This window comes from Lactuca saligna, chromosome 8 (assembly GCF_052625555.1).
Source record: "Lactuca saligna cultivar CGN05327 chromosome 8, ASM5262555v1, whole genome shotgun sequence".
In the NCBI taxonomy this organism is placed as follows: Eukaryota; Viridiplantae; Streptophyta; class Magnoliopsida; order Asterales; family Asteraceae; genus Lactuca; species Lactuca saligna.
The window spans coordinates 85,440,835-85,463,066 of record NC_136424.1 but is presented as its reverse complement, the minus strand read 5'-3'; the positions used below and the strand labels follow the sequence as shown (position 1 = coordinate 85,463,066).

The following is a 22,232-nucleotide window of genomic DNA, read 5'->3' as shown; positions in this document are numbered from 1 at the left end:
TAAAAAGTGAAATTTACGTTAGAGCGATATTTAGCCTTAGTGATCTAAACGAGAATCGAAGATGTCGTTGTTAGTATCAAAGCGATAAAAAGTTAGGCAAGAACGGACGTCAAACGAAGAAGTTATGAATTTATAACGAAATTTTCTGTCCCGGCCTATTAAAAATAAATAATAAAAATAAAGTAAAAATTAGCCGACAGAGTCTAAACGAAAGTTGTAGAGCGTAGTCTCACCTTCGTGTGGATATAAAGAACGTCGAAAACGGAGTTCGTATGAAGAAGATATGAATTTCCGAAGTTTATTAAATAATTTGTATTTAATTTTAATTGGAAAATCCGGCCTTATCCGAAGGTGAGTCACCGGACTCATCCGAAGTACGTCGCGCGTACTCGAGTACGCCCCGCGTACAGCGAAGATGTCGACACTCGTACTCGAGGACTTCAGATGACGAACGCAATGATGATTTCGGACCAGTACGCCCCGCGTACTCCGAGGAATCAGCCTCCTATAAATAGGATGCGAGGCTGCCGAGTTTCTTTGCTATTTTTCTCCATTCTCTCTCCCGTTTTGCCTCGATTTGCGTGCCAGAAATACCCCGAAGCCCCGATAATATTCCTGAGTCCCGAAGCAAGTCCCGAGATCCCGAAGATCCCGAGAAGTGCGGTTTCCAAGCCGAAGCTCTGCCCGCGAGAAGTTCGATTTTTGTAGAGATCTTCCAGATCTGCTGAGGATTACTACTTTTGCAAGTCGTAGTGCAGTCCGATCATCTTCTGATCCAGTGAGTGTATACTACATTTCATAAACGCAATAATAATACAAGTATGGTTTGAGTGTATTAAGTATATTGTTGTTTATACGTGTGAGTGCGTTGTTACTTTCTCCTAACGTATAATTATGAAGTATTTTATACGAGATACGTGTTATGTGTATATTTTGTTGTTATGTGTGTGAATGTATATTCACTTTCTTCTATCTTACAGATCTGATTATTTCTATATGAAATACGTGTTATGTGTGTGCCTCATCTGTTATATGGAAAATGTATTGATCAAGCATGCTATACAGGTTTTGAAAATATGTATAAAAAATGTATGTTTTTATCTACTAATATGTTGGGTAGAACATGAGTAGGTAGTTGGTGTGTAATAAACAGATAAGAGGCCTCGTTGTTGTTTTGATCCAGTCATCTAGCGGAATTTAGATGACGACCACGAACTTTTCTAGACAGTCCAGTGGAACGCTAGCAGGCTCATAACCTGTAGGTGTTAATGAACTTGGGTGTTCATTCACTGTATTCCATCCCCCTCATGGTTGCCTTATTTGACTTATATTGCTGAGGAACCTCCGCAACATGTGTTGTCACCCCGATGAAAATATTCTTAGATTAGGTCCCTTATGTTAGTTATTTTAGGAACATAAAGTGAGAATAACGGGAATGGGTAACTGGGTTATTGTTGGTTGATAATAATTAATTTAATTATTTATTGTGGGTTGAAAATCCTATATGCTCACCAGGCTCCCAAGCCTGACCCACTCAGTTTTATTTGTATTACAGGAAGTGGCGCAAGGGCGTAAGATGGATGAACCATCAAGTTGTTTTGTTTACAAGTCTGTATATGTATATATTTGTTGAATGACTTGTAATGTTATCGTTTATGATTATTGGTCTGTATCAGAACATGACACCCCGAGTTTTGATTTATATAATGAAAAATACATTTCTTTTATGAAATGCTTTGGTAAACATTGTTTTATCATGTTTTGTTTTTGGGAACAAATTCCGCAACTCTTTCAAATCAAAAGGATTTACTCTGAAATTATTTTAAAAGCATAAATGAAAATCGGTCTTTTCTGGCCGAGATTTTGGGGATGTCACACTACTCGGCGAGTCGGGCCTACTACTCGCCGAGTCCAAGGCTAAAAATGACCAATACTTAGATAAATTTTACGTACCAGGAACCAGGTGCTACAGAAATACCCTTTATAGAATGTGTGTATAGAAGTTTCGTGAAGAATATACTAAGTAAAATATGATTTTAATACAAAAAATAATTAATACATGGTGAAGATCCGGTTATTATAATCACATCAGGTCACTGTAGATGGGTCTGGGAATAAGTAAGTTAAAGGTAAAAAGAGAGGGATTCATGTTAATCACACCAGGTCAGCCCTCTGTTAAGTCCCATATTTCTTCTCCTTTTGAATTTCTCTTACAAGCAATTTCCTTGCAATGTACTTTTTTTTTAATTTCCATTCATCTGGTACGATAGTGTTGTAAATAGCAACCAACTTTCATTGATTTGAGCATCATACTTTTGTTTAGGGTGCTGATTTTGCCATTGGAAATTTTAATTCTTCCACTGAAAATTTAATATAATGACAATTATACCCTTGATCTAAATTTATAGATATTGAAAGAGAGAGAGAAAGACCCTAAGGAATCTAGGATACGTTACCAAACGAACAACGTTCCATCTTCTTCCTTCCTCCTTCTCGCATGAGGTCGATTGGCGTTCACAATATTTACACTCTTGGTAAGTTATTCACCATTGATATATGTAATCAAGAAAAAATAATTATAGTTAGGATGCATATTTTATTTCATGGCCTATTCGTTATGTGCAAACAAATAATTCACATGAGGGAAAGAGTCGTCGCCTCGAAAGGAATACTCTGACACTGAAGAAGGATGGATGATTGTAGAAAGCAAGCAGAGAAGGTTCAATCTGGTGAAAAGGGGAAATATTTTGGAGCTAAAAAAGGATTGCAACTACTTTCTTCGTGTCTCACTTGCCTGAATGATGTAAGAGTAGCAAGCTTGGAAAGTTTTCAAGGATGTAACGTGGCTAAGTATGATAGAAGGAATTTTCTGTGAAATTGTTCCATTAATGTTAGTGGTGAAGTCAACAGGAAAGGTGATAGGGAAAGAAAGGATACATGGAGACCTGAATTGGATGGACATATGGTGCATGCCAAATCGTTCAAAGAGGCTCTATCTAGATCTTTCAGTGGGGCTGTAAAACATGATAATTCTACCTATATAGGGAATTATTCCAAATATTGTGGAAGTCGATTTGCATCGATCCATGACAGATGAATTCCTTCAAAGCAACATACTACATGGAGTAGATGGATCGCGTGGTTAAAAAGATGGGATAAGAATTTTTTTTCACAATCAAAGGATTGTTTGGTTAAAGATTAGTGGAAGTACTCTTTCTGGAATACCAATGTCTTATCGATGATTGTTGGAAAGTTTGGATGAGTTTTAATTCCTTGTAATTAATCTAAAGAAGTACATAAAATCTCGGTTGGTAGGGTTTGTATTCTAAGCACAAGGTAGGTAGATGGTTATGATCAATGGACAATGGGTGCCATAATACATATTTGATATGTATTAATATGAATATTTTTGTTACCAAAACATTTTTGTTGTTATTTGATTTACATTAGTTTGAAATTATATATATATATATATATATATATATATATATATATATATATATATATATATATATATATATATATATATATTATGGTTGTTAAGTTGTTGATTTTAAAAACTTTTATTTAATTAATGTGTCAATAACCTATCTTGAAAATATTAGAGTTGATGGTGAAAAAATAACCAAAGAAAAAAATAAAGTGTGAAAATGAGGGGTAATACTATAAAAAAGAAAAAACTAATCGTAGAAAAAGGAAAAAATCTGCTGCTAATTAATGGAGCAAAGTTAAAAAAAGAAAAAAAAAATTGTATTTCGTAAATTTTTAGGAAGGAATTGTAAACGCGTCACCAAAAAATGGATTCGAATCTTTTGCTCTCATTAATGATTATAACTAAAACAAATCCCGGATTCCTTAGGATCTTTCTCTCTTTTTCAATATTTATAAATTTAAATCAAGGGTATAATTGTTTTTATATTTAATTTTAGTGGAAGAATGAAAATTTCCAGTGATCTAACCATTTTGTGTATTCTTATTTCATTTATTGTTACTTCATTTATTCTTATGTTTAGTCATAAAGTTAATGATTCTCAATTGTGTGCTATTAGAGAAATGAATAATAACTCTTCTCCATTAGGTCCAAAAGTTGAAACCAACAACATGTTGTACTGGTTGCTTAGTAAGGTCTTTGAGCAATTAGGAACTACTTACCAATAAATTAGATTATAAACCATATTATTTATAAGTTTGTTGTCAACTTTGCTTATATTGTTGAGGTTGTTTTCCAAATCAAGTGTGTCAAGCATTGTATTTGTCATTGAGTGAAGTTCATCGCTTTCCATATTAAGGGTATCAAATAATGAATTTGTACGTTTGTTTGGTAACTTTGCTTGATTATTACTTTAATACTTATTAAATGTTAAACTATCCTTTACTTTACAAATGAAAGCAAGTTATCTCATCTATTAAGTAAAAAGATAATATATTTATTATTTTTTTATTTTATAAAATAAATTAAACCTTCTAAATTATTTACCTATTTTCTCATATACAAAATGTATACTAATAAAATATAAATTAGTTGTTTAAAAGGCAATAACCATATTTCTTTACAAGAATAAATATATTATCTAAAAGTATATATAATTCCATATTTCAAAATTATTTTGATAACTATATACCAAACATGGGTTTTAATGAATTACGAAATTCATTTGCAAATGTAAATCACCATCTTCTTTAACATTTCTTTACGTTAATTGTGATAAAGATTTTTATATTTTGAATTTGAACTTTCTTACCGAATATATCATCGAGTATAGTTGTTGTCTTTGAACAATATTTTGTAAATAAATTCTTATAGTAAGTTACTTTTACTTTTATCCAAAACAACCATCAATGTTTACTTCCAACCAATTATAGTAGAGTGTTTTTATTTTAAACATAGAACATCAACATCAAATAATTTTTTATTCAAAACAACGTACATCGTAAATAATATTTTGATGTTATTATTTGTAATATGACATATTTATGAAAAAAAATATGGGCAGACACGAAACTATAAGAAATTTTTATTATTGCATCTTACTTTCATTTTCTATTTTTATCGTCTAACCGAAAGAAACTATGTATAAACCTTTTTCACGGTAGTACTTTTGGGTTAAACTATCAACTCTTATTTCACGGTCTACATTTGAATAGTTTTTTTAATAAATACAATAAAAGATCTCTCTCTATATGTCAATTAGTCGTTTGACCTCAATCGACTGCCTAGACCAATTAAGGAACTCTAACTAAGTGTCGATTTATCTGTTACGTGTCCGTTGTGATAAAAAACCAACATAAATCATAATTATACTTAAAAAAATAGTTAATCGGGTTTGTAATCAAGAGTGTATATTTATATATTATTATTTTAATATTTGCACATTTTGTTATTTTATCATAAAGTATACTTCATCTAAATAAATTGTTTTATTAAATGTGGTGTATTAAAAAATTCTGGTGTTTTATTAATAATGCAGAATTAATCATGTCTTCATGTATATTTATAAAGAATTCTGACGTTTTATTTTTATATTTTATAAATTTAATTTCTGCTACCATAACTCTTACTGATAATTGTTTATATATAGTAAACTATTTGTATAAAAGAATTAATTATCTTTACAGTTTAATTTTTGAATAAAATATCCTTGATTCCTCGCTAGTAATTTAAAAAACAATTGAGGACCATGAATGGAATTCTTCTAAGATATTAAATAAAACAAAAGAAGAATACAATAAAATGAAATAATCCACTTTCCTCTTTTACCCTTTTTCATCAAAACTCAAAAGTTACTACTGTTCACTAAAAGACAAAATAACAAGCTACAAAAGTCCACAACTCCTTTTCATGTGACCAGTCCACTTGGCTCTGTACTCTCTGCTCCCCCCTCCCACCCCACTACGCTCACGGGTATCCTCGCCGGAAAAATCTCCACCTCCGGCTAACCACCTTCCGGCGACCATGAACTCAAATAACCAATAAATGCGCTTCAACTGGATTTGACATCTCCTCACTGGTTTGTCACATCTTTGCCTTTTCCTCTCACCTGCTTTTCCAACCTAGTACAATTAATATTACCTCAATGTCTTCTTTTTCCTGCAATTAATTCGGTTTCTTTTTAAAGTTAAAACTTCATTCTCTTTGATGAACATCTTCATACTGTACACTTATCTCTTTGATGCATTCATATTATTTTAGTTCATGATCTTCGATACCCATCAACAGATTCTTGAAATCTTTCTAAATTTTGTATCTTTGTGTGTAAGTACACTATCAGATTCAGCTCAATGTCCCTCTCTTTTTCTGAAATTACCGAAATGTTAACATTTGGCTTCTCATTTTCCCTAAAAAAATATCTTGACTTCTGCTCGATCTTGTGTACATTCACCTTACTTTTGAGTTCATAATCTTCCATACCCATCATCAGATTCTTGATTTTTGCTAAATCTTAAGTAAAATTGACCATCGGGCTCATCTCAAAATCCCCCTTTTTTTTCTGCATTTACTCGAAGTATCGACGTTACCATTGGGGTTTTCAGTTATCCTTATTCTTTCTTCATCATGTTTTATACACATCAAACATAATCTTCACTTCACACTCAATCTTTTAGTCTGCTTTGACCTTCACATCTCTTAAGTTATGAAAGTGATTGAATCAATGGGTCCAATTGTATGACTTTGGGTTTTTCAATATTTGGTTTTCTCATTTGTATGTATTCTTGGCCATTGAATTTGTGGGTTCCCATTGTATTATCTTTTTAATGCTTTTTCTATGGTTTACTTTCATTTGTGTTCACAAATTTTTGTTTATAACTTTATATTATAATACACATTTCAAGTTTTCAACTTAAAATATCTCAAACATGAGGCTGTCTTTCACCAAATCTCTATAATAAAAGGATATGAGTTAGTATAGTGTTGGTCAAAGTTTCGATCTTTATTTATTTCACTTTTCCTGAGTGCGTTCATTGAATATATGAATTGTTTAGCACAATTTTGAGCTACAAAAAGTGATTACTTATATGTTCAAATGATCATCCTATCTGCCTAATCTGGGACCCATTTTTACCAAAGATTCAATTCACCAATCAATAAATTCATAACGTTTCATCGGAGATCACACCCAATTGAATATTTGTTTCTTTTTGAGTTTTCTCCATGGTTTGGTTATGGTGGACCAACAAATAATCAGAATTGATTCTTCATTCTTCACATGCTAATTTTCTTATTATTATATACTTTGATGAATAATCATAGTAGCAGCCATTTTGGGTCTTTTAAATGAAATCGTTAAGCTAAATTCAGACCTTGTTTTAAAGAATGAAGCGTTCTTATTGTCTAAATTCAACTGTTTGAATGTGCAGAGATCAAAATTGCAGTTGTAAGCATATGCAGGTATGCTTGGAAGAAGGAAATCATCACTCGTCAGTTCAATCTTTTTGCTTCTTGTCGTTCTTTTACCGGTTGTTTTTTCAGAAATTCCATTGGGTTCAAAGCTATCTGTGGAATCGAAGAATCACTGGGTTTCTCCAAATGGAGATTTTGCAATTCGATTTTTTAATCGCTTAAATGAGTATGGCATTGGGATTCGTATAAACTCAGGGTTAATACCAGTTGATAAACAACCAGTTGTTTGGGTTGCTGGTGGCGATTTAAGAGTAGGAGATAAATCATACTTCGAGCTCACCAACAATGGAGATTTGGTTCTTTTCGATTCCACAAGAGGAGTTGTTGTTTGGGCAAGCAAAACCACCAATTCATCTGTTGCTTCAGCAGTTCTCCAAGATGATGGCAATCTCGTTCTTTTGAATAACAAAAAAGACATTGTTTGGAAAAGCTTCGATACTCCATCTGATACGCTTCTTCCAGGCCAGAATTTATCTTTATCTCAAGTGCTACGAGCTGCGAGCAGAAATTCTGTTTCCAGTTTTTACAGTCTGAGAATTGGAGCCATTGGCGATTTGGAACTCAAGTGGGAAAACGATATTGTTTATTGGAGAAGTACAGCAACCCCAAATCAATCGGATCTTCGAGCTGTTCTTGCTTCTGATGGTGCCTTCCAACTGTTCGACAAAATGTCAAAACCAGTCTGGTTGGTTTTTTCTCAAGATCATGGTGAAGCAGATGTGAAGTTTCGGATCCTTCGGTTGGATGTGGACGGAAATCTCCGGTTACGCTCATGGACAAAAAACTCATGGAAAGTAGTTTGGCAAGCTGTCGAGAATCAATGTGATGTTTTCGCAACTTGTGGAGTGACCGGAATTTGTGCGTTTAACGAAACAGGCATTCCAGTATGCAAATGCCCGTATTCTCTGTCCTCTGTTCCTTCTTCCAAATGCTTGCTTCCATATCAACAAACCTGCAAATCGGGTTCTTCCATGATTAAACTCGATCATACTTCACTATACGCGATTTATCCACCTAACGAAACGATCATCTCTCAAATCAGCTCTAACCAGTGTCAAAACTTATGCGAACAAGATCACCTCTGCACCGCGTCAACCTTCATGAACGACGGCACCTCAAAATGCCGAATCAAGAAAACACAATACGTTAGCGGTCAATCGGGATTTTCCGTAAACTCCGTTTCATTTGTCAAAAGATGCAGCGATCCCATTGCTGTCATCCCCAATTTATCCAAATCAAAACCTGCAAATCCCTCACAAAACACTCCAATACAAGATCCACATAGTGCAATTTGCGTTTCTTGTGTGATTGGAATCGGAGGCGTTACGATTCTAGTCTTTGTCGTGATTCATTTGGGCTTAACGGGGTTTTGGTTCTATCGAAGAAGGTATTCTTTCAAGACTCGGGCTTTTTCCGGCGATGTGCCTAACCCTAGTGGCTTTCTTGCTTTGACGTATGTCGAATTGAAGGACATAACCGACAATTTTAAACACCGGATCGGAAAAAGTACGTTCAAAGGCGTTCTCCCGGAAAATCAGCCGGTTATGGTCAAAGACTATGGTGCCATGAACGTTGACCCGAGAAAGTTTAGACGATTGATTTTGAAATTAGGAAGCATTCATCATAAAAACTTGGTGAGATTAGAGGGTTATTGTTGTGACCCGAGTTATAAGTTTTTGGTTCATGAATTTCTCACAAATGGTTCACTGGAAAGTTGTTTGGAAGACCCGGGGCTACGAAAAAGGCTTACATGGAGGAAAAGATTGGATCTTTTACTAGCGGTTGCAAGGGCAGTTTCGTACTTACACATGGGGTGTCGAGAGTTCATAGGACATGGAAGTTTAGGTTGCGAAAACGTGGTTTTGGATGAGAATTTAGAAGCTAAAGTGAATGAATTTGGTCTCGGGAGTTTTCTTGGTGGCGGTGATGATGGTGGTGGTGGTGGTGGAGTGTGTGCGAGGGACATACGGGACTTTGGGTCGATTGTGTTGGCGGTGGTGAGTGGTGACCCGAAGGCTGAGTGTGGTGGTTGTGATTGGGCTTATGAGAAATGGGTGGGCGGCAATGTGGTGGAGATTGTTGATAAGACGGTGGAAGGTGGTGTTGATGGTGATGAGTTGGAGCGGGTGTTGAGAATTATGTTTTGGTGTTTTCAGTCGGATGAGAGAATGAGGCCTTCAATGGGAGAGATAGTGAATGTCTTGGAGGGTGCGGTGGCTGTTGATCCTCCACCGCACCCTTCTGTATGTTGTAAAATACCGTCAGATGAAGGATCAGATTCTGACAGTATTTAAAAAACTAATGACTGCAAAATGCAGACATTAACTTCATTTTTCTTTTTGGCTTTTTTTGTTTATATTCGAGGCTAACTTAATTTTGTACAAGTTTTTAGATTAGCCTATTGAATTAGTTGAACTTTTAGCGTTGTGGAATTAGAAGTTTTGTAAATTTTTCCTAATGAATTGTCTTTTAATCTTTTCTACAAATGTCTTGAATCATTTTTTTGATCATATTATGGATTTTCGATGTGTAAAATTGAATAAGACAAATAAATATTAGATGAATAAAACGCCCGATAATAAGAAAAATATTTACAAGTTATTTCAGTGCTAGGTGAAATTATTTGTTGGGATAAAGTTGAAATTTAGAAAAAGAATGAATAATTATGTCGTGAGTTTTTTAAATGGTTTGAATTAAAGGTGCATTATTTGGAACACCTGGACATTGTTAATTATTACTATGTTAACAACTTTATCAATGCTACGGATTAAAGCTTGGAAACTCGTGGTAGACAGTTCTCTATGTTTTGGCTCGTGATTTCCTGGCGATTTTATTGTCTGTTGTTGTTGGACTTGACCATGGAACAAGGAGAAGTCAACTCATGTGTTTTTATGTTTCTGTCGAAGTATCCTGAGAATAGATACATTCGTTTGTGTAAGAGGTTGGTTCCTTACAACCTAAGATAAATAATACGTGCATTATTCTTCTAAATATACATGTAAAGCTAATGGGTATAGGTATCGATGACGAACTCATGCTCAAAATAAAGGGGTAGCACAAAATAATATTCCGTGTAATATATGATTAGGAAAAAAAATCAAAACCGCAATTTCATTAAACATAACAAAGTGACGACCACCGAAGGGAGTTCGCTAGAAAAAGAACGCCAGTGGCAGCAAATCGTCAGCAACAACAGGTAGCAGTGTGAAGTCGTGAACAACAGGGGTGGGACTTGGGAAGAACGAACAACGACAACAATGTTTGGCTCTTCCGGTTTTTTGTTTTTTTTGTTTTTTTTTTTTGCTAAACAAGAAAAACGAGCTTCCTACATTTTTTGTTTCGTTAAAGTAATGTCTTTTGGGCTTATAAAGTTTAGACCACTTACACATTTTGATTATTTTAAATATTTCGGTCTATTTTGTATTTGGATTTACCGGTTAGAAATAACATAATTTTTTTGGATTTACCAATTTTTTTCCATGGTACGACTATACCATAAAATGAAAATTTCCAAAAAATTTATGTTACTGAACAAAATTTGGGGTGCATCCCGACTAGCCCATGCTCCTATATGGATCCACCAATGATAGATATCATATGACCTGTGTGATGATGATGTAGCATGGAACACTACCCATCCTTCAAGGTGTGATGATTTGATATGAAACAAAGCGAACGTGATATCAGCTGACCACATAATTTTTTCCCTCCTAGCTCTTTCAAAAAAAACTTCTTCCCTCCTATTCTCCTGATGGTCGTGGAAGCCTTTTTACGTTGACCACACCCATGAACATTGGCTTTCCTTCCTATGTTGCTAAGTTCATCTCCAATGCATTAAACTCATATCAGTTCAATGGATTGACACATGTACATTCTACTCACTATACAACTTTACATATTAAATTTTACACTCCATTAAACTCTATACAATTTAATGAATTGTCACAACATTTATCATTTTCTTTTTATTTATTGTTATTTTTTAATAAAATTAATTAGCATGAAAATAAAAATTTAAAAATACAATTAAAATTAACATTTAATTAAAATTAAAAAATAAAAATTATATATATATATATATATATATATATATATATATATGTGTGTGTGTGTGTGTGTGTGGAGAGAGTATAGAGTTCATTGTGGATTGAATTTAATAAGATTAAACTCCCCATTCTATTAAATACTAATCGTTTTCATACAATGGAGATTTTGAATTTAATGAGATTAAACTCCCCATTAACCTCCCATTGGAGATGGCCTAAGGTAAGGATGTCAATGAGACCAAACGGGAGCGGAAATAGTTGCCCCCGCTCCCACCCCCGAAATCAGTTGTTGCCCCCCGCTCCCGGTCCCGCTTCCGCTTCCTCTGTTTACATAGCTCCCGGTCCCACCCCCAATTACCTTCATCGCCCCCGGTCCTGCCCCCGTTCCCCCGGTTTATAGGCTTAAAATTTGTGTTTTTTTTGCTAAATAACTACTTTGGTTTATGCTAAAAAACCTATTTTTAAACTTTAAAAGTTTAAAACATAATCTTTTAGAAACTAAAAAATTAAAAATCCAACATTACAAAAAGATAATTCCAACAATTTTAAAAATATAAAATATGAAAAATCCAATATTACAAATATAAAATACTTACATATCCAAAAATATATGATCAATTCACTACCTCTTCAATATGTATTAATTGGAAACAGGAAAGTGAAATCTAACCTAAACCTAAAATTAAAAAATCTATTTTGTGTATGTATTTTATATTAAATATATATTGTTTACATAAATGTACAACCGAGGCTCCCACGCGAGTATGAACAGAAATACCAACTCCTGACCCCGGTCCTGAAAATAAATGAGGTTTAATTTTTCCCCCGCTTTCGGGTTTTTTTTATTTTTTTATTTTTTATTTTTTATTTTTTATTTAATCACGTACAGGATCAGGGTCCCACGAGGTTTTTTAACAACACTAGCCTAAGAAGCTAAAGCGGTGGAGAAAGGAAACAAGGTGTCCAAAGGGTAAAGTAATCCGTTGAGAGCATTTGGTTCGTTTGAATAGGATGGAATGGGATTAGAACTTCCATTTAATCATGTTCTTTAATAAATTAAATTATGCTGTAATTTGTGAATGTTATTCAACATCCCTTGGGGTGAATTCTCAAGTTAGTTATAATTTAATTCATATTTGACAAAATTATATTTTATCCATATTATTGAGTAGCCTTTGGTAAACAGTATCAAAGAGGAAAAGAAAATTATGGAGAAATGAAAAAAAATTAGTATATGTTTCCAACAATGGAATGGCAAATGTGATTTATTATTTTGCGTTGATTTTAATTCTATGTTTTTTGTTTTGAACCGGTAAATAAAGGGTAACCCGATCCGATGGATCAGGAATGCTTGGCGGGTCACCAAGAGAGGTACCACTCACTACCAAAGAAAATGAAAAATCAAACTCACGCCAATTTAAAGGAAAATCTCTCAAATATGCTCAGTTAAGAGTAGAACTCTTGACTTTACCCACTGAGACCTATAATCTAGGATACATCACAACCAGCTAGAATGAATGTTTAGATATTGGAATGATATTATAAATATATAATTACTTTTATTTAATATAATCTTGACTTCAATAAATATTAAACTTCTAAATAATTTTTTTATTGTTAAGAGTACATAATTTTTTATATTCTAACAATATTTTAAGATTTTGTAGTATCTAGTTTTTTTGTTTTATATGTTTTTATATCATATGTTTTTTTAACTATTTACAGAGCATATAATAATGTATTTTCGAACGAAATAGAATATGTTTATATATAATTTATCTTTATTTAATTAAATTCTATTTTTATACAATAGTATTCATTTTTCTTTTAGTTTTATATTTATCAATAACAGCATGTTTGACCGACTTATTTCAATCGATCGAGCTAACAAGCATGACAATAAAATATTATGATTCATTTCCTTACTTTGCCAATTTTGATACATTTTCCAATTTCATTTTTTCATTATTCTATTTCATTTATTCATTATTCCATTTTTCCATTATTACTTTTTTTATCGAATAATCAACCGAAACTTATTAGTCAAACTAGTAAGTTAGCTCGCAAACAATATACCCATAAAATCAGGGATTTTAATCCAACCAACCAAGCAACCAATAATTTTTGAAACATGTTCCCCATCCATGAAAAAACAAAAGCAACACTCCGAGTCAAAAATTAAATTCTTTCTCATAAAAGATTGTTTTGGAGCACATTCAAACTAAGCATCCACATTGTGGCGAGAATTACTACATCAAACCATTTACTTTTGGAAGACTCCAAACTATTATTTGCTTAAGAGAAGCATAGATCCCAAATCATTGTGATTTAGAACTGGTTCCTCGCGCCATAATGCAATCTAGACAAATGCTAAATACTCTCTTGACTCCGACTCATATTTGCACCAAATTTACCCGAGCAATCATCTAATCCAAACCGGTTTTGAGTTCAATTTAGGGTTTCGATCTGGCCAAAAGAAAAAACAAAGGAGAAATGAAGAGGGGAAATTGTTGATTTATAGCGATTATCATTGTTGATCGAATGCTTGTTTGGGAGAGTGAAAAGGGTCAATAGTGTAATAATTTATGTCAAAATACTGAAATATATAATCATATTATATTAATATAAAATAATGATTAGTTCAAAATTTATGAGTCAATTAGAGGCAAATTATGAGGCTTAATATCCAAAAAACAAATGTCATTTTGATTAGGCAGGAAAATCGAACAAATGAGAGGTCTTCACCAGTTATACACGTAGGCATTATAAGTAGCACGAAAAATCGAGTGGAATCCCCACATGAATTTCGATAATCAACTGAGAATCAAGGAAGAAATAGGGTGTTGAAGTTCTTGAAATTTTATAAGTTTTCTTGAAATTAACGTATGATTATTCGATTTAAGCTTGATGTAGTTGCTTAGACAGATTAATATGTCTGCTAAACGTGTTTTGGTTCAATCTCTTGTCTCAATTTCATCCAACTAGTACCAAAATCGACAAGATTTATAAGAAATGTTTTTTTTACAATAGTTGTTTTATCCACTTATGGAGAGAAATTTATGCAATTGTTTATAGATTATTAATAGACAAAAGTGGAGATAAACAATGATGGTTTTATTAAATTATTTGATATTATTTTGAGAAAAATCAAACTTCAATATATTTTAAAAATGACAGAAAATAAAATATTCTTTTCGAGCGAAGAAGAAATGGTTACGGGACCTGGTACGATCCGTTTAATAAAAGTCAGTTATGCTTTATTTCGTCGTAAATGGTTGGAGGTCAGTGTTTATATTTTTAGGTTATCTTTATGGACATGTTGTTTTTCGAAGTATCTAAGAAATACATTTTTAATTCTTAACTTTCAGTTTTATTTATCTTTTGCTATCATCAAAGAAATCAAGAATTATAGATCTAGCCCGTGAGTTGTTTAAACTTGTTAATTTAATTGAAGTTATGGAAATTAATATACCTCGATTTTATCCTATGTATTTTTATATTTTATGGTTAAAAATATTTTTGGAAGTTACCGAAAGGTGTCATAAAAATATTTTAGTTTAGTTTGGAGTTATTTGCTTATTCCTGTTAGAGTATTATTTTTAAAAGAAAGTATTACAATATATATTAAAAAAAGAGTTACAATTATAATTTGGTTGGATGAGACATATGGACGGTTGAACCAAAATGATCGCATATAGTGTTTTCTAAAAGTGAGCCCTTAGAAAATATGTTGGTTAAATGTAGGATGTGTGTAGCGTGACAAACTTTGGTTAATACCTAACGCCAACAATATGAGTTTTTCGTGCTCTGTGGTTGCTCGTACATAAATATATATGGTTGCGTGCAAATGTTAATTTGGATTTGTTGTCTACTATGTGTGTTTTTTGGATGACATCTTTAGCCGGAACGAGTGGGTGTTTAATCGCCGTGAGCATGACAGATGTATGTGATCGGCGGGGATGAGAATTGAGAATCTTAGACTCCGTTTGATAGACATATTTCTAGGTCCAAAAAGATCTTTCTGGCTGAATGGACCGGAAACATTGTTTGATATGCACAAAAAAATAAGTATTTCCCGTTAAGATATATCTTTCCCAAAAGGCTCCAAAACCATATATTTTTAGCTGAATAGGCTGGAAAGACAATTGCACCCTAAACTCTGACTTTCTTTTTCTTGGATTATTAATTTCTTTTAAATAAATTTTTTTAATCTTTTTATCGGATTATTATATATTAATAAATATTATTTTAAATATATAATATTTATGTATAAATAAATATTATTTTATTGGATTATTAATTTCTTTTAAATATTTTTTTTATTTTCTTTTATGGATTAACTCTTTTTATTGGATTATTATATATTATTAAATAAGGTAAATTACTGAAATCGTTCTTATGGTTTGGTCAAAATAGCACGTTTGGTCCGTAACTGTTTTTTGCACTCGGATCGTCCACGTGGTTTGATTTTGTTACATTTTTCATCCCTATGGTTTGCTCAAAATTGGACGTTTGGTCTTAAAGGGTCGAAAAACGTAATAAAATCAAACCACAACTACGATCCGAGTGAAAAAAAAAAAGTTAGGGACCAAACGTGCAATTTTCACCAAACCATAGGAACGATTTTAGTAATTCACTCTAATAAATATTATTTATAAATATATAATCAGGAGCATAACACAAGCATCAAAATTGGAGGGGCCGAAACCAAAACATAAAAAACCATATACACAATTTTCTTTTTTTTGTTTTTCTTGATTGATTTTCCATGCTAATATACACTATATACCAAATGTATCTAAGACTTAAAAACAATATAATAAAATAACAATTCAAAATACATTTTGCAATCTATTAATCTGCTTTTAGTTCAGTGACAAGGATTTTACAACAATTGATTATACTAGATCGATATTTAACAATTTAACCAATATTAAAATAATATATCAATTAATAAACACATTTTTATCAAACAAAATCTTTCTAAAATTCTAATTCAATTTTGTTAGATATCCTTGATTTTTAGCTTTTCAGATTTTTTTCTTTTCAAGACAACTATTCATCTTCATTTATAAGTTATGACTTGTGAAAGAAAGAGAGTGAGATAAAAAGAAATTAAGAATGAGAATGAGAGCATACAATTTTTTTTTCTCCGGTGGAGAGAACCATGTGCCTGAAGGTCGCCAATTGGAGAAGGCGGATGGTGTGACAAATACCATAGATAATATACGGTTAGCGCCCAGAGGTGAGCATAAAGGGCATATAAACGAACGGTGACGATGATATTTTCTTGTGACCTTGGCAATCCTTTTCCCAATCGCAACAAATATTTTTTTTAGGGTTTTTATCATCCCAAATATCTTCAACTAGTATATCTGAATAGTGTAAGGTCAAACCTTGAAATATGATGATGTTTCAAATAGATCTCAGTGTCAGCATCAGCGTGTTAGCAGCTCAGCTTGTTTAGTTTAGTCAGTGCATTGTAACAGATTTTATACTTATCGTGTTTCCATAGTTAGCTTAAATTTGTTAGCTAGCATATCCCTGGTTTGTAGGGATTGTCTAGTATAGTAGTATATAATCTTTTGTATCGGTTTGTGAAACCACGCGTCTTTCACAAACCCTAATCGCTGCTTTGTGCACAAGATAATCTCTTTGTGAGATTATCTTTCTTAGTGAAAGTTTTTCTTCGTGAATTCTTCTTATTCTTATTTAGTGTTATTGTTTGATAAATTGATTGATCTCAAGGCCTTTTCAATTGGTATCAGAGCAGGTTTCTTTTATCAAACAAATGGCTTCATCTTCTTCTTCATCGAACTCATCAAATCATCCTTTCGCTAAAATTCCTCCGTTTGATGAAACAAATTTTGCCATGTGGAAAATAAAGGCTCTATATGCTTTTGAGTCAGTAGATGAAGACATGTTGGACATCGTCGAAAATGGTCCATACGTCCCGATGTATCAACCTCTGAAAAATAACGTTCCTGATGGTGCTATGAAGAAAACACCTAAAGAAAACTGGACGACAGATTACAAAAGAAAACATGGTCTAGATGTTTGTGCTCGTGTTGCAATCAGCTACGATCTACCATATAATATCTTTGGGTTGGTTCAGAATTGCATCTCAGCAAAAGAGATGATGGATACTCTGACCGTGTCGTTTGAAGGCACTGAAGAAGTCAAGGCCACTCAAATAAATGATCTTAACAGAAGGTATGAACATTTTTTTTTTGCAAAAAAAGGTGAAACTTTGACTCAAACCTTTAACAGATTCAATACTCTTGTTAATGATTTGCGGAGATTAGATCAGTTGAAGCATAAAACTGTTCTAGTGCAGAAGTTCTTGGATTCTCTGGGTGCAGGTTGGGAGAACCATGTTGATGTGCTGAAAAATAGTGAGAAGATCAATACTATGAACTTACAAAGTCTCTGTGGAAATCTTCGATACTATAAAGAATCCAAGCTTCAAAGAAAGGAGCTGATGAAGGATTCTCAGCGTGAATCATCTGTAGCTTTGTTCTCAAACAAAAAGCTAGTGTCAGATTCAGACACTGAAAGCTATTCAGATACTGATTCCTCTAAAACTGACACTGATGATCTTGAAAAGGTTGTGGCTAGTGCAACTTTGATTGTAAAAACTTTTGAGAAATCAGGCCGAAACTTCTCAAAGTTTCAGAAGAAGATGGGAGGAAAGTTTTCAAAAGGATCAGATGTTGATAAAAGGCATGGTGTTGATAAGAAAGGGAAGGCTCAGTGCTTTAACTGTGGGAGCACTGATCATTTTGCAAAGGAATGTATACAAAAAAACAAGGCTCGGATGAATACTGGAAGCAGAAGTACAACAAGCTGATTGAGAAACTGAAAGCAGAAAACTTGGAACATAAAGTTCTTGTTGCTGAAGAAGAAAATTGGAAGACTGATGAGGAGTCATCAGATGATGAAGTCAAGTGTCTAATGGTAAAGATAGAAGACACGGATGTTCCTGAAAAAGGCACAAGTACATTTGATGTTGATATGTCTGATGCAATTGAAAAATCCAAGAAGCACAACACTGACTCTCCTTAAATGTATCAGGTTAAAAACTTTGTTTCCTATTCAATGAATGAAAAAAATCAAAATGTTTGAGTATTTGGGTGTCATTAATTCTAAGAAGAATCAAACAATAAGGGACTTGCAAAATCAACTTGATCTTCTTAAAACTGAAATATCCATGAAAAATAACCTTATTGATTCCACTCAGGAAAATCTTAGAATCACTAGTTTATCAAATTCATCTTTGTCTGCTGAAATTGATAATGTTAAAGATCTTTTGATCAAAGAACAAACTGTGCTTCATACTTGGGCAAAATCTCACAAGAATGCAAATTATATTATTTCTGCTCAAATTCCACACTCATGTGAGAAAATTCTTGGGGGTAATTTTGCAGAAGCTGAAAAAGTTTTTAAATCACAAGAAAAGGAATCTGAATTTCATTCCATGAATGAGATGAAAAACAATTTCAAAAATAAGTTTGTCAGTAACTCTTTTATTAATCAGAGTTTAATTGATGAATACTGTGTTACTAACTCTAATGGTGTTATTGAGTGTAATGTTGAAATTACCGGAATTGACCCAACCTCTTACCCTGCACATCTTGTAAGACCAACTCCTCTCACTGAGAATATTATTGCTTTTCCTATCTCAAATGGAGTGTTTCATGCTGTTCATGAACAACTTAAGCATTTTCCTGATTGCAATGCAATTGTGAATAAGTCCAAATCAGACACTGATGATAACTCATCGTCTATCACTGATCATAATTTGTCTGACACTGAATTCTGTTGTGATTCAATAATAAACAAAAGGACACAAAGCTCTCTTGGTGAATCTTACAAGTCGAAATGTGTTAAGTCCAAAAAATTGCCTACCAAGAGGAACTTTGGTACTAGAGTTTGTTACAGATGTGGTGATACCTCTCATAAGATTAGTGAATGTTCATTTGATAAATTATCTTTAAGAGTTGATAATATTAAAGTTAGAAATAAAAAATGGACTCTTAAGTCAAATTCTTTAAACTGTCTTCCTAAGGAGTGTTATAATCTATTATCAAATAATTTTGTGAATGACCCATCCTCGAACGGGTCAGTATGTTCTAACTAGTTTCTCAGCACTGCAGGGTCAGGAGCATCTTTGGTACTTAGATAGTGGTTGCTCAAGACATATGACAGGATCAAAGTCTCTTCTGGAAGATTATGTCAAGAAAACTGGTCTTGCAGTAACTTATGGAGACAATGGAAATGGGTTCACTAAAGGATATGGAAATATCAAATGCAATAACGTGTTTTTTCAAAATGTTTCATATGTAAAGGGTCTCAAACACAACCTTATCTCCATCAGTCAATTGTGTGATGCTGACTATGAAGTTCACTTTACAAAGAAGGAAGGTAGAGTTGTCAACACTGACAAGAACATCGTACTTTCAGCAAGTAGAAAAGATGATATATATGTTCTTGATATGTTCTCAAGTGACAAGGCGTTGATGCAATGCTTCTTTACAAAGTCTCAGACCAATCTTAGCTGGATTTGGCACAAAAGGTTCTCTCATCTGAACTTCAAGAACCTATCCAAAATATCCAATCAAGATCTAGTTAGAGGGCTCCCAAAATTCAGCGTTGTGAAAGACAAGATGTGCTCAGCTTGTGAACAAGGAAAACAAACCAAGTCCTCTTTCAAACCCAAGTCATGTTCCAGTATATCAGTCCTTCTTCATTTACTTCACATGGACTTATTTGAACCTATTCCTATCCGTTCTCTAGGCGGAAATAAGTATACTCTAGTGGTTGTGGATGAGTTCACTCGATTTACATGGGTGGTCTTCCTGAAGAAGAAAAGTCATGCTGCACAGGAAATTATCTCACTGATTCGCAAAAATGAGACACTGACAGGTCTCAAAGTTAAGCAACTGAGAAGTGATCATGGTACTGAGTTCCGAAACTCAACTCTTGAAGAATTTTGTGATCATAAAGGCATTGGGCAAAACTTCTCAGCTCCTCGTACTCCTCAACAAAATGGAGTTGCTGAACGAAGAAATAGAACACTGATTGAAGCAGGAAGGACCCTAATGATTCATGCTGGTCTTCCCATGTCATTTTGGGCTGAAGCTGTCAATACAGCGTGCTTTACTCAAAATTGATCTTTAATTCACGGGATTCATAAGAAAACACCATATGAAATGCTGAAAAGTCGAAAGCCAGACGTATCCTTCTTTCACGTGTTCGGATGTATTTGTTATATTCTAAATCAACGTGACCCAAGATCTAAATTTGAACCTAAAGCTGCTAAAGGTATTTTTGTTGGATACTCATCTATTTCAAAGGCTTTTCGTGTTTTTCATATGAACATGCAATGCATTAAAGAATCAATTCATGTGAAGTTTGATGAGGAATCATACACTGATGAAAGAGTCACTCATTCTTCCTCTATTTTTCAAGAGCTTCTCTCTTGCCCATTTGACGAAGCTCCTCTTGCTGGAGATGAAGCTGATATTTCTAATTCTATCGTTCCAGTTCCATGGTCCTTGAATCAAGATACTGTAGCCAGATCATCAAATAATTCATCAGGTGCTAATGAAACTCTTGAAGCTGAACATTCTCCTACAACTGAGAACTTGTCAGTGTCAAATTCTCCGGAATCAGCATCAGTCTCTGAACATCGATATCATCCTGTTGATCAAATTATTGGGAATATTCATGATGGTGTCCGAACCAGATCTCGTGTTTCTAATAACTTTTGCATGTATGTTAATTTCGTTTCAATGATCTTACTTGACAAGATACACACAGCTCTTCAAGATGTTGATTGGATTAACTCCATGCAAGAAGAACTGAATGAGTTTGAAAGGCACAAAGTTTGGACTCTTGTCCCAAGACCATCAAGAAAGACCATCACCGGAACTCGCTGGGTCTATCGCAAAAAGGTTGATAAAGATGGAATCATCACTCGCAACAAGGCAAGGCTTGTCGCTCAAGGGTTTACTCAACTTGAATCCATCGACTACGGAGAAACCTTTGCTCCAGTTGCTCGCATTGAAGCGATCAGACTGTTTCTCGCATACGCATCCTACATGAATTTCATTGTCTATCAGATGGATGTGAAAACAACATTTCTTCATGGTGTGTTAGAAGAAGAAGTTTTCCTCAATCAGCCCCCAGGCTTTGTTGACAAAGATCACCCTGATTATGTGTACCGATTAGACAAAGCTGTTTATGGACTGAAGCAAGCACCCAGGGCTTGGTATGAGACGCTGACATCGTATCTTCTTGAAAATGGATACAGACGAGGAGCAATCGACAATACTCTCTTCATCAAAAACAAAGGCTCAGATATGGTTCTTGTTCAAATCTATGTCGATGACATCATTTTTGGCTCTCCAAATGAGACACTGAGCAAGGAATTTGCAGAGATCATGTCTCAAAGGTTCGAAATGAGCATGATGGGAAAGATGACCTTTTTCTTAGGTCTTGAAGTTCAACAAAAAAAAGTCAGGTATTTCTATTTGTCAAATTAAATATATTTCTGACTTGCTTGTTAAGTATTCTCTCAGTGACTGCAAACCAGCCTCTACTCCAGTTTCCAAGATTGACAAGATTCATGCTGATCCAACTAGAACTGATGTCAATCACTCTCTGTATCGAGGAATGATTGGATCTCTTTTATATCTCACAGCAAGTCGTCCTGACATCATGTTTGGAACCATTCTCTGTGCTCGATTCCAAGCTAATCCCAAGGAATCCCATCTCATGGCCGT

General features: G+C 33.7%; 1 protein-coding gene across 2 annotated transcripts; it reads left to right on the top strand.

Moving 5' to 3' along the window:
• Window positions 1–5,856: 5,856 nt before the first annotated feature.
• On the top strand, window positions 5,857–9,885 carry LOC145009212 (curculin-like (mannose-binding) lectin family protein / PAN domain-containing protein). 2 transcript variants are annotated; one of them, XM_078967898.1, is made up of 2 exons: window positions 5,857–6,008; window positions 7,357–9,885. In XM_078967898.1, the coding sequence occupies exon 2, from the start codon at window positions 7,390–7,392 to the stop codon at window positions 9,691–9,693; it is 2,304 nt and encodes a 767-aa protein (XP_078824024.1). In that variant the 5' UTR covers window positions 5,857–6,008; window positions 7,357–7,389; the 3' UTR covers window positions 9,694–9,885. The 2 variants fall into 2 exon arrangements, with proteins under 2 accessions (XP_078824024.1, XP_078824025.1); XM_078967899.1 differs by lacking the exon at window positions 5,857–6,008 and adding an exon at window positions 6,069–6,253.
• The last annotated feature ends 12,347 nt before the right edge of the window (window positions 9,886–22,232 follow it).

Excerpts from the sequence above, each read along its gene's own strand:
- LOC145009212 (XM_078967898.1), top strand. The coding sequence starts at position 7,390 with ATGCTTGGAAGAAGGAAATCATCACTCGTCAGTTCAATCTTTTTGCTT.